This window comes from Tachyglossus aculeatus, chromosome 12, assembly GCF_015852505.1.
Source record: "Tachyglossus aculeatus isolate mTacAcu1 chromosome 12, mTacAcu1.pri, whole genome shotgun sequence".
Taxonomy (NCBI): Eukaryota; Metazoa; Chordata; class Mammalia; order Monotremata; family Tachyglossidae; genus Tachyglossus; species Tachyglossus aculeatus.
In genome coordinates, this window is record NC_052077.1 from 33,855,759 (window position 1) to 33,868,739 (window position 12,981).

A 12,981-nucleotide genomic window follows, 5' to 3' on the forward strand; every position below is an offset into this window, starting at 1 on the left:
AATCGCCTAATTCGGAAAAAGAAATCAAATCTATAAGAGCGAGAAGTATAAAATAATTCAATCTAGTGGCATGAATAGTGCTAGAAAGTACAGAAAGGACAAGGTGAAAACTTAACATGAGAGAATCTACCACAAGAACAACGTCAAGGAAGAGAAGCGGGACATAATTCATACCGGGCATTTTTAAAGTAGATAAGAAAAAAATTTAATAGGAACACAGCAAAAGTAAATACAAAAATTAAATATTTATTTTTGAACGTTAGAAATCATAGACATAATAACTTTAACGGAGAGTTGCAAGACAGTCGTTTTTGCCATCCAGGCAGCTCTGACTTAGGGAATTGACAATTCCGGCTTGGACCACAAGGCATCTGGATATTGGAAATTTGCTACCCAACCATCTAATGATGTGTCTTGCGGAAGGCAGGTCTGTGGACAGACAACATCTCAGAAGGGAATGCTTGCCTTAGTGAAACCTCCTGATAGGGCGACAGAGGAAGCGGAAAAAAAAAATCAAAGCAACTTTTCCCAGAAAAATTTAATGTCAAGATGGTACTTTAGCCAGCCCTTAATTTTTTTTAAATTCCCGTTGCTCCCTCAGCAAAGGGAAGACAAATACATGGTAAGGATCCAAGGAGGAACTATTAAGCTGAATCCTGAATCATGGTTCACCAAAGCTAGAAAAACTGAATTCACTTTAGGGGTTCCTGCCTTCGAACAAAACCGTGTAAGAATCCGACCGATTTCCCAATTGTCAAGAAATGGAATTTCTCCATCCCTATCACTTTTCAATCAAGCCTTTTCAATGATCTCTAAGTCAGTGATATGCCTGTTCCCCTCAGTTTGTAAAATCGATTAAGGTTGGTTCGGGGGACACTGGTTTAAAAAAAGTTTAGAAAATGTAAACTTTAAAAGGCTAAAAATGTTATTTTCAAAAATGTCAATACTTAACAGGGCCCTTGTCAAGAAAGGGCATTTTAAACCCAGCCTCGCCGATCCGAAAAAAACACAAAATACTGCCTTCAGCATCCAATGGAAAGAGGCTCTGCTGGAGTGCATAGATGGAAAATCCAAGGCAGGTCTTCACAACACAGGGCACCCCTCAACTGCACCAAGACTAACATTCAACAGTTAATGCCAATATATTTCACCATAAATCCTTCCCACCTTTAAATCCATTTCTGGGTGAACATCTCGGTCTCTTTGGTTGGATGTTTTAGTATGAAGTACAGACTCTGTAACTGTAACTTGAGAACACAAGAAACATTTTAAAGAAAATACATACAAGAGAAACATTTATTTGAAAAATGGTATGGATTCCCTATCCTTCATGCAATTGTCATGCCTGTCTCAACTTTTATGCTCTTTATCCTAGGAAGCGATTGTAACATTTTCCACTGAAGCTTGGAATTCTGCTTTGCAGAATTCAAATCCATTCATTCTTCAGGGGATTAAAGAATGTCTTCTGTCCACTTATTCATCATTATCTGGAAAAGGGAAGGAAAAAATTAACATGCTGCTCTGAACACTCTACATTTTCACTTGAAAGGAAATGCGTATTCTTTAATTAGAAGTCACACTTGTATGCTTTGACTTAGAATGCCTGTCTACTAAATCTGGAAAGCAGGAAAGCACTAAAAAAAATTTTTTTAAAAAAAATCCTGGAATCTGAAGGACATCCTTGCAGCTTTACTGGGTTATAAAATTCAATGTACTGTCGTTTTAAGTGTTCCATTTCATCTAATCTTCCCCAATCCAGCTGCCATTACACTGAAATCCTTTTACCACCAAGTCTATCGATTTTTAATTTATAAGTATTAGTAAGCTTAAAATAACCTGCCCTCAAATTATTTTTGGCATAATGTTTTTCCTTAAATCAGAGTGATTATTTTTAGCTTCTAATAGCTAGCTGCTAGACCATTTCAAAAGTGAGGCACAAGCCACAAAAACCCCCCAAATTGGCAATATGAAAGACAATTTACTTATCATCGGATTCACCTAGAAAACATCGGTAAAAGCCGGAAGGTCAACTAAATGTTTTCGGAAGGCTGCCGCTGAGAGACCTTCAATAAGAACTTAGGTTCTGTAATAGTTTTGGGAGATTAAAGGAAATATTCATTAACTACATAAGGCTTCCTGGGGCAGTTCTGATTTCCAAAGAACTTTGAAGATGGGGAGAGGGAGGAAATTCGAGGGAGGGGAAAGGTGCGTACCCCCAGGAGAGGTGAGTCTTTACAAGGTGTGCGTTAGCTTGAAAGGAACCAAGAGTTAATATATTTTGTTTTGTTGTCTGTCTCCCCCTTCTAGACTGTGAGCCCGCTGTTGGGTAAGGACCGTCTCTCTATGTTGCCAACTTATACTTCCCAAGCGCTTAGTACAGTGCTCTGCACACAGTAAGCGCTCAATAAATACGATTGAATGAGTGAATGAATGACTTGCGACCCAGGCAACATTCATTTTCACATGCAACTAACGGAGAGCAGCTGCCCATTTCCACAAATCATGGCTCCCTAACTCTTTTCAAACCAAAAGAGATGATCGAGATGAAAGCGCATGCTGCTAATAGTAAGAAATAATCGCGGTAAAACCACCATCGATGGATGGATAAAGCCCGACAATGGAATGCCGGTCTAACAAATAACCCCACTGCAGAAGCAGCTGCTGAATGAAGCCTTTTTGGGGTCAGGGGAAATGCTGTGCAAAGTGTTTGGAGAACAGCTGGAAGCTCTTCCCATCTTAAAGATCTGCCCAACTGCTTCCTGCTCTGCCGGCACTGGACTTGTAGCTGCAACAGTGGGTTCGACTGCTTTTGGTTTTCTGTTGCTTCCTTCTCCTCTGCTCCTCCTAACCGGAGGCAGGTGACACTGCCCATTCATTATTATTCCTTTGGTGCTTTCTCTCCCCTTAGAAGCCTGTCTGTATCGAACACAAGGTAGAGTACTTTCAAACCAGTAAGCACTAAAATGAAAGGGACCAGTATAGCAATTAAAACAATTTTCTCAGCCTATTTTCCTCACTCTTTTCTTGCTTTCTCCTCTTTAAAAGTTCACAACAGTAAACTGAGCACTCTTCACCAGCCTTTCACCTGCGTCCTGCCTCGCCTGAAAAGCCCTCCCTCTTCATACTTGACAGATTATTACTCTCCCCACCCCACTTCAGAGCCTTACTGAAGGCCCAACTCCTCCAATCGGCCTTAACTAAGCCCTCATTTCCTTTTCTCTCACTCCCTTCTGCCCTGCCCTGACTTACTCATCATCAACCGTATTTACTGAGCGCTTACTGTGTGCAGAGCACTGTACTAAGCGCTTGGGAAGTACAAGTTGGCAACATATAGAGAGAGTCCCTACCTAATAGTGGGCTCACAGTCTAAATACTCCCCTTATTCACCCTCCCCACAGCGCTTTTCGTACATATCCATTAATTTATTTATTAACATCTGTCTCCCCCTCTACAGTGTTAGCTTGTTTGGGGCAGGGAACATGTCTGTCAACTCTGATTTATTGTTCTCTCCCAAGTGCTTAGTACAGTGCTCCGCACACAGTAAGCCCTCAACAAATACCAGTGATTGATTAGGCATTCCAATACCGAAGGGTATGGTGGCCCCATATATTCTGAAGTTCTATACCTAAGCCTGTTCGGTAAAGATTCATTCTTTTCAAAATAAAATCAAGAGAAATATAAATAAAGTGGTTTTACCAGGAGTTAAATGTTCTTTCCTAACCTTCTATAGTGCATTCCGCAATTAGAAGTATTCGTGGTCACATGTTTCATATAACTTCCCAAGCATAATTGCACGAATTTAAAATTATTTCTTCATTTGCATATTCTTTCCATTAAGTCTAGTTGAGTGATCCATGTCAGAGTTCCCCCCCCGCATTGGTGAGGCTAATCGAGAACTGGTTTGCACAAGAGGTAGAGAATTAAGTTACGTTTTGCGCTACATACCATGATAATCCTCACTTCAGCCAAAACCTAGTGGCGCATTTATGCTGCAAATTCCCCGTCGTAGACTGGAGGGAAAAATGTTTTCTACGACTGCTACTTTAGCCAAAATAAAAGGCTCAACAGGGAAGAGTGCAGACTCTAGAAGCCCCCCAATCCTCGGTTTCCTACTAATCAGGGGCCCCAGTTGGAGAATCTAAATCCTCAACTCTTTTATGGTACAGTAAACTGACAGGGAACAGTGCCCACCCCATACGCCTCCAATCCTCAGTTTCCTATTAATCAGGGGCCCCAGCTGGGGAGTCCAAAGCCTCAACTCTTTTACACTACACTAAGCTGATAAATGGTTGCAGGGACCACCAATGTAAGAAGTAGGAAATCTGTAATGCTTTTTTTTTTCTACAAAAAAGGACCTAAATCTAGTGGTGGAGCTTGAGTTGGGGGAGCAGGGAAGCTGTTTTGGAAGGGGAGTCCAAAGCCTCAACTCTTTTACACTACACTAAGCTGATATATGGTTGCAAGGACCACCAATATAAGAAGTAGGAAATCTGTAATGCTTTTTTTTCTTCTATAAAAAGGACCTAAATCTAGTGGTGGAGCTTGAGTTGGGGGAGCAGGGATGCTGTTTTGGAAGGGGCTCTTGACAGAGACCAGAATGTCTCACCAGTGGCCCTGCCCCGATCTTCTCCAGCAAGGCTGGGAGGTGAGGCCAGCAGTTCAGCCATTCCAGATAAGGGTGGCAATGGCTGAACAATAATACTGGCATTTGTTAATCAATCAATCGTATTTATTGAGCGCTTACTGTGTGCAGAGCACTGTACTAAGCGCTTGGGAAGTACAAGTTGGCAACATATAGAGACAGTCCCTACCCAACAGTGGGCTCACAGTCTAAAAGGGGGAGACAGAGAACAAAACCAAACATACTAACAAAATAAAATAAATAGAATAGATATGTATAAGATAAATAGAGTAATAAATATGTACAAACATATATACATATATACAGGTGCTGTGGGGAAGGGAAGGAACTGTCACCTGTCTGTTCTTTCCCAGCATTTAATTTAATTTAATGATGGCATTTTTTAAGTGCTTACTATGTGCAAAGCACTGTTCTAAGCACTGGGGCAGTGACAAGGTGATCAGGTTGTCCCCCGGGGGGGCTCACAATTTTAATCCCCATTTTACAGATGAGGGAATTGAGGCACAGAGAAGTGAAGCGACTTGCCCCAAGTCACACAGTTGACAGTTGGCGGAGTGGGATTTGAACCCATGACCTCTGACTCCAAAGCCCGTGCTCTTTCCACTGAGCCACGCTGCTTCTCATCAGTCATCAGTGTAGAGATGATAGTTGAAGCCGTAGAAGCGAATGAGGTCACCAAGGGAGTGAGTGTAGATCGAGAACAGAAGGGGACTATTTAACAATTTAACAAATTTTCTTATTATTATTCTTCTGTTGCTTTCCATATCCCAAATCCTTGGGATATGAGGACTAAACCTTTCCAGTCACTGTTCAAAGCGCTGGGGTAGATACAAGGTAATCAGATTGTCCCACGTGGGGCTCACAGTGTTCATCCCCATTTTACAGATGAGGGAACTGAGGCCCAAGGAAGTTAAGTGACTTGCCTAAAGTCACACAGCAGATAAGCGGCAGAGTCGGGATTCGAACCCATGAACTCTGACTCCTAAGCCCATGTTCTTGCCACTAAACCATGCTGCTTCTCTAATCTCAACATTTAGTACAATGCTCGGTACACGTAATATAAATTATTACTGCTGAGTGTTCAGGTTCTTCAGAAAAATGATTATGTCATTTATGTCATACTGTCAATCCTAGAATGGTGTTTGATTGTGTTTGATTGTTAAGTACTCACTAGTAGCTAAGGACTGGGTAAACACTCCATTATCTGATTGGACATAGTGGGACTACAAACTACGTTATCCCATTTCATAAGGCCCAGTGAGGTTCAATGACTTGCCCAAGGTCACACGGGCCAGTGGCAGAGCTGTGCATTACGTGGGGGTGGCGAATGAAGAGCTTTTATTGGAGAAGTTGCGAACCACTGGAGAGAATAATCTCCTCTTTTACAAGAACTGGGGAGACAAGAATTTCCAGCGCTGTTTGAATGAAGGAAGGAGGAGAGTTTGCCCAAATGGACTAGGTTGGGATAAGGTTGGGATATCTAGGGATAAGATGTGATTTAGGAGGAGATCCAGAAGTGGGTGCAAGATAACTGGAAATAAGGAACATGGAGTCAATTTGCCAGTGAGAACTGGAAAAGATGGGCAGGGAAGTGGATGATGATAGAAGTGAGAATATCTGGGGTTCTTGTGAAAGGGACAGTGAAGATCTTTAACACTGATTTGTAAGGCTTTTAACAAAGGATGTTAGCATTAGTCTGTGGAATGAAAAGGTTGATTCTCTTCCATATATAGCATCTGTAAATTCAATTATCTGGGATGGCATTAGAAATAAGGATTAGAAATGTATGCGGATCACGACTTTATTCCAGTTCACACCTTTACTTCTCATTTGAATTTACACACCCTGCAAAATATGTGAAAACGGAGTTCCTAGTTAACTTTGGCAGCATTACTGCACTTCAATGTGGTGCATAAGCACTACTAAGATATATTACTTGGAATCATTTTAAATGAGAGATTTACAATTAGCACAAAAATTGAAGGTTGTTCAAATTACAGGTCGAAGTTTCTTTACTGAGGCCAGTTATTTATGAACGGGTCTCAAATTACACAGAGGTGCTGTGTAGTAGTGATCAAACCAGAGTTCTTGAGGACCTCAGAAAGGAAGCTGAAAACCTGCAACCTATCTTTGCAAATGGTCATCGTATTAAATGACGGGCGCATTGCCAATGTAACTTTTATTCATCAAAAGAAATCCAGAGCGGATCCTGGGAATTATAGGATGGGGATTTTTCCCTTCTGTACTTAAACCAGGACACATTATTATTAAATAAGGATAAATGAAGTACTTAGTCTTTTGGAAAAAAAGACGGCATGGCTACTAAAAGGGGAAATCACACCTTGCTAATCTGCTGGAGTTCCTTGAATTGGTCAATAAAGAACGCAGATGGACGATAACCAAACAAAATAAATTTAAATTTTAAAAAGTCTCCACACCTGTTATAAAAAACTGTAATCATAGAATAGTAGTAATAGTACCTACTTAAGTGCTTAAACTAAAGAAACCCTACACTTAATCCAAGTTTTTCACTGGTAACGCGGAACTGAATGTCTTCACAGAATTATGTTACTTATTCATTCAGTCGTATTTACTGAGCGCTTACTGTGCGCAGAGCACTGTACTAAGCACTTGGAAGGTATAATGCAATAGCCCGTCCAAGCCTGCAACAACAGACAAGTAGAAAATTATATCAAGAAAGCCAGAACATCCTTTGGGACTTTACAGTTGAGGAAACTGAGGCACAGAGAAGATAAGTGACTTGTCCAAGGTCACCCAGCAAGCAACTGGCAGAGCTGGAATTAGAACTCAGGTCCTCCGACTCCCAGGACTGTGCCGTTGCCATTAGGCCACACACCACATGTGTGTGGTGGCTATCACATACCACACACTCAGGACTAGGGAACTTGAAAATGGGAGGCTCCCAAGAGTGAAGGAAACACTTTTTCATTCAGCAGTGCTTAGCATACAAAATTTGTTGGCACAGGGGAGGCAAAACAGATTCAAGAAGGGAGGGAATAAATCCAACGAGGGCTAATTATTAATGGATTATTGAAGGCAAAGGTCTGGGATATCATAAGACTCAAAAAGGTATAACTAGATTCTTGGACAATAAATCTAAGGTAGGTTATTAGAGGGAAAATTCCTGATTGTTAAAATTTATATTGTTAATTTAGGAGGCAACCATCAGTCCTCCAAGCATCTTTTGGTTACTATTGGAAAAACAATACTGGGCTTGATCAATCATTAAAAGTTCACCCAGTGTGGCATTTTTATTTTCTCATGTTACATTTAACAAGCCAATAATTGGGATCCCAAAGTCGTAAGGAAAAATGGCCCAAAAGTTTCCTTCTAAATATCCATTTCTAAAACATTTCTTTTTTATTAAAGACTTTCTTCATTCCTTTTTAAGGTCAAAACATGGCCCATTACACTTTTAAACATTCATTCCTTTAACAAGCTGTACTAACACTGAAAAACTACTAAAGGCCAAGAGTCAGAATTATTTCCCTAAACTTGGATTCCATTGAGAGTCAGTACTTCAAGAATAATAATTATTTTAGACTGTGAGTCCACTGTTGGGTAGGGACTGTCTCTGTATGTTGCCAACTTGTACTTCCCAAGCGCTTAGTACAGTGCTCTGCACACAGTAAGCGCTCAATACGATTGATGATGATGAAGATTTAAGAGTATACAAGGCACAAGGGGAGAATATGTATATAAAACTGATGCTAGATATTATATATATGTATATATATTTTGAAACCCCAAGGGTCATGGACCATGACAGTCTCACCAGTATGTTTTTTTCCAGTGCTTTGTACAGGGCTCTGCACACAATAAGTGCTTAATAAATACTATTACTACTAAAAGGCAATTCAACTCTCAATGGAGGTTGTATGTTCTACTGGATTTTGAGAGGCACCACGATTCTAAGAAGGGACAGGAAGGAAAAGATCGGGGTATGATTCCTAAACAAACGTGAAAACCACATGTTTTACAGCATCAGTTATAGACAAACTTCCTAAGGATTTCACTTTAAAACTGCACGAAAAATACTAAAAAATAAGTATTATGGCAATAGGAAAAGGGGTTACTTCTGGTTGATTTTTGAAGCCAATATGCCAGCGAATATATCTACATTGATGCGTTTTGGTCATTTTCCCCACTTATTAGCACTTCTACTACAGGGTGGGAGAGGAAGCAGAAACAGAGATTCAAATGAATGCATGTTATTAGTTAGCGGTTCTGGTGAAAAACCTGGGAAAGGAGGAAGGTTCCCACCATCTCATCTACTAACCCTGGCGCTGGGGCATTTTGCAGATCATGACACCAACACCGTGAATCACAGTACTAATTCTGGTCTCTGCAAATTGGCGTGAAACTGGCAAGGGGGTGGGCGTCAATACCCACTTGTACTGAGGAGTCCCTCCTCTCCCTAAAAAACCACCAGCCATCACTGCTTCTCCGTTGCTAACCACGGGAAGATAGTTTCCCTAAACTGTCTCGTTTTCAGTGAATTAATCTAAAGAAGCACTGTGATCTATTTTGTGAACTCAATTACAAAATAAAGAAAAAAACAACCCAAGCATGCTGCTGCTCTAAATATTAAATAACTGCCCTGACTGGTCGAAAAGTTATGGGGAGACCAAAAGACAAACTATTCTCTGGAACTGAAACCCAAGGCAGCAAAGGCCAACAAGTGCCTCAAAGTTCAGTTCGTAACTTTTCACCTGGACAACTCTACAGATGATACTGGTCAAACACACCAAATTAGCTGCTGTGAAAGGACATGCCTCCAATAACCACGCAAGGCCCTCCGGAGCACAGAAAATTAAAATCTAATCAATACTGCCTTCCCTCCTGCGATGAAAAGGGCAGTAGGCCATCAACAAACAGCATTTCATGAGGCTTCTAGGAATCACACCTCTCCACCTCCCTCCAGCACGTGTGGAAGCTGGGATGGATTTGGGTGACCTTGAGATTGTCGTGGGAGTTTGGGATGGACGTGGACATGGTTCCTAATCTGGAGAGTGGTTTGAGAGCCCCCGAGGGGTCTACGGGGTGAAGGGATTGGGGTCCTCAGGACCTTTATGTCATCTATGCACTTGGGTCGGTGATCTTTAGGCATTTAGTACAGTGCTAAGCGCTTAATACAGTGCTCTGCACACAGTAAGCGCTCAATAAATACGATTGATGATGATTTAGTATTCACCCCACCCTCCCCCCCATAGCACTTAAGTTCATTTACATTCACTTATGCTTATGTAAACCAGCGATTGTCTCTCTTTATCGCTAAACTGTACTTTCCAAGGAGCACTTAGTACAGGGCTCTACACAGAAGCGCTCAATAAATACGACTGAATGAATGATTATCCTTGAATTATGAATATCGACAATTTATTTATATTAATTTTTTATGGCATTTGTTAAATGCTTACCATGGGCCAGGGTCTATACTGAGCGCTGGGATACAAGCTAATCGTCTGTTCATTCATTCAATCGCACTTGTTGAGCACTTTCTACGTGCAAAGCACCGTACTAAGCGCTTGGGAGAGTACAATAATCAGGTCGCTTGGGAGAGTACAATAATCAGGTTGGATGCAGTCCAAGTCTCACATGAGGCTAACGGTATTAATTCCCATTTTGCAGATGAGGTAACAGGCCCAGAGAAGTGAAGAGACTTGTCCAAGGTCACACAGCAGACAAGTGGCGGAGCCCAAATTAGAGCCCAGTCCTTTGAACTCCCAGCCCCGTGCTCTATCCGCTAGGCCATGCTGCTTCTCAATGTCTCTCTTCCCCTCTGGGCTGTAAGCTCGTGGTGGGCAGGGAACACGTCTACCATCTCTGTGGCATTCTACTCTCCGAAAGGCTTAGCACAGTGCTCTGCACACGGTGAACGCTCAATGAATGCCATTGATGATGAATAATAATAATTGTGGTATTTGTTAAGTGCTTACTATGTGCCAGACATACATCTCTAATTCTATTATATTCATTCATTCAATCGTATTTATTGAGCGCTTACTGTGTGCACAGCACTGTACTAAGTGCTTGGGAAGTCCAAGTCGGCAACATATAGAGACGGTCCCTACCCAACAGCGGGCTCACAGTCTAGAAGGGGGAGACAGACAACAAAACAAAACATATTAACAAAATAAAATAAATAGAATAAATCTGTACAAGTAAAATAGAGTAATAAATACGTACAAACATATATACATACAGATACTATATATCTCCAATCCTATTATATATCTAATTCTATTTATTCATATCGATGCTATTGATGCTTGTTTACTTGTTTTGATGTCTGTCTTCCCCCTTATGGACTGTGAGCCGGTTGTGGACAGGGATTATCTCTATTGCTGAATTGTACTTTCCAAGCACTTAGTACAGTGCTCTGCACACAGTAAGTGCTCAATAAATCCCTTTGGATGAATGAATGATGGGAAGCAGATCCTCTACGTTTCCCATGGAGCTTAACTGACCAGTTAAGGGGTCTCCAAACCATGAACGAGTCCATCCTGGCCTGCAGCTGGTCCTGCCTGCAGTCTCAGAGTCCAAGGCTCCAAATCATTAGAGAGAGCAACACCGGGACTGACTATTTGCCAAACAGAGGCCGCAAATTCACGCCATGGAACTGCCAAACGCTAGGGGTGATGGTATTTTTGAACCAAAGTTACTCCAACAAAAGCATTTTAACTTTTAAGAAAAATGAGGCATCTTCTACATTTAATTCCTCTAAAAATACCACGATAGCATGCACTGATGTACAGGAAATGATACCTTATTGCAAGGATGTGAATAGAAAAAAACTTTCAGCATGTGCTAAAATGTTTCCGGCAACTTCAAAGGACTAAAATAAAACAGGCTTTTAAAGAAAACAAGCTTATTCTAGTCCTATTATATATTCTTAGCTTTAGGGATGTGAAATTTGGTTTCAGTCATGGCAGCCTTAAAATGACTGTGGAGAAACACCGGGGACGTATTCTCTAATATGAGAAGGTTGACATCTGCTCAACTGTTCAAAAATTTCAAATCTGACATCGATGAAAGACATGACATTTGGTTCCGTTGAGCAGCCGTGACAGAAATTACTGAACAAACAAACATGTACTTCTCTCCAGGTTTAATATTACATTCCTTCCAAAATACACCCACTCCAATCATTGTCAAAAAAGAGGTATAGTCACTCTTTTCAAAATCCTTTTTTTTAAAAAAACCACCTCTTTCAAGTTATATGGAAAGAATAGTTTTGGAAAGGTAATGAGAATGAAACTAGATGGCTGAAGTATTGGCTATCCACCTATGTGTACTGGATTTTACCACAGCAACCTAATTTGTTTTTTTTTTGTCTTTTTGTGATCTAGGGGTGGAGGCAAATATTCTGGCCTTTTGGCTCTCGGGGCCTAGGCCCTGACCCTTGACCCCTGTCCTCTCTTAGGGCTCCTTTGGAGTCCAAGTTTCTTAGAAGCTGCTCAGATTAAGGTCCAAAGTCCTCAGGGAGTAACCACAATCCATATGGCACTTGGGGAAACCTGATCTACCAGAGTCAATGGTGGTGGCTCTACGAAGAAATCAAGGGTCGCACTTGTCACTGTTCACTCTCACTGTAATTTTACGGAGAGAGAGTTTTGTTTTGATACCAACAGCAAGAGAGAAAAACCCAGATTCAGATATCTTTTGGGCCTTAAATACACAAAGTTCTAGGAAACCCAGAGTTCATTCATTCAATCGTATTTATTGAGCGCTTACTGTGTGCAGAGCACTGTACTAAGTGCTTGGGAAGTCCAAGCTGGCCACATATAGTGTCGGTCCCTACCCAACAACGGGATCACAGTCTAGAAGGGGGGAGACAGGCAACAAAACATGTGGACAGGTGTCAGAATCGTCAGAACAAATATAATGAAAGCTATATGCACATCATTAACAAAATAAATAGTAAATATGTACAAGTAAAACAGAGTAATAAATCTGTACATATATATATATATATATATATATACATATACAGGTGCTGTGAGGAGGGGAAGGAGGTAGGGTGGGGGGGATGGGGAGGAGGAGAGGAAAAAAGGGGCTCAGTCTGGGAAGGCCTACTGGAGGAGGTGAGCTCTCAGTAGGGCTTTGAAGGGAGGAAGAGAGCTAGCTTGGCGGACGTGCGGAGGGAGGGCATTCCAGGCCAGGGGGAGGACGTGGGACGGGGGTCGACGGCGGGACAGGTGAGAATGAGGCCTTCCCAGACTTAGCCCCCTCCTTCCTTTCCCCCCTCCTCCCCATCCCTCCTGCCTTACCTCCTTCCCCTCCCCACGCCACCTGTATATATGTATAAATGTTTA

The 12,981-nt window shown here is 41.5% G+C and overlaps 1 protein-coding gene across 7 annotated transcripts in view; it reads right to left on the minus strand.

The window, feature by feature from the left end:
* Positions 1 to 226: 226 nt before the first annotated feature.
* NEK1 (NIMA related kinase 1) overlaps positions 227 to 12,981 on the minus strand; it is a 129,141-nt gene continuing 116,386 nt past the window's right edge. For 6 of the 7 annotated variants that reach the window (XM_038754950.1, XM_038754952.1, XM_038754953.1 and 3 more), the window contains one exon: positions 227 to 1,487. In XM_038754950.1, coding sequence (XP_038610878.1) covers positions 1,474 to 1,487 — 14 coding nt within the window. In that variant the 3' untranslated portion in view covers positions 227 to 1,473. The remainder of the gene's footprint in view (positions 1,488 to 12,981) is intronic. The other variant, XR_005453380.1, reaches the window with a different exon arrangement.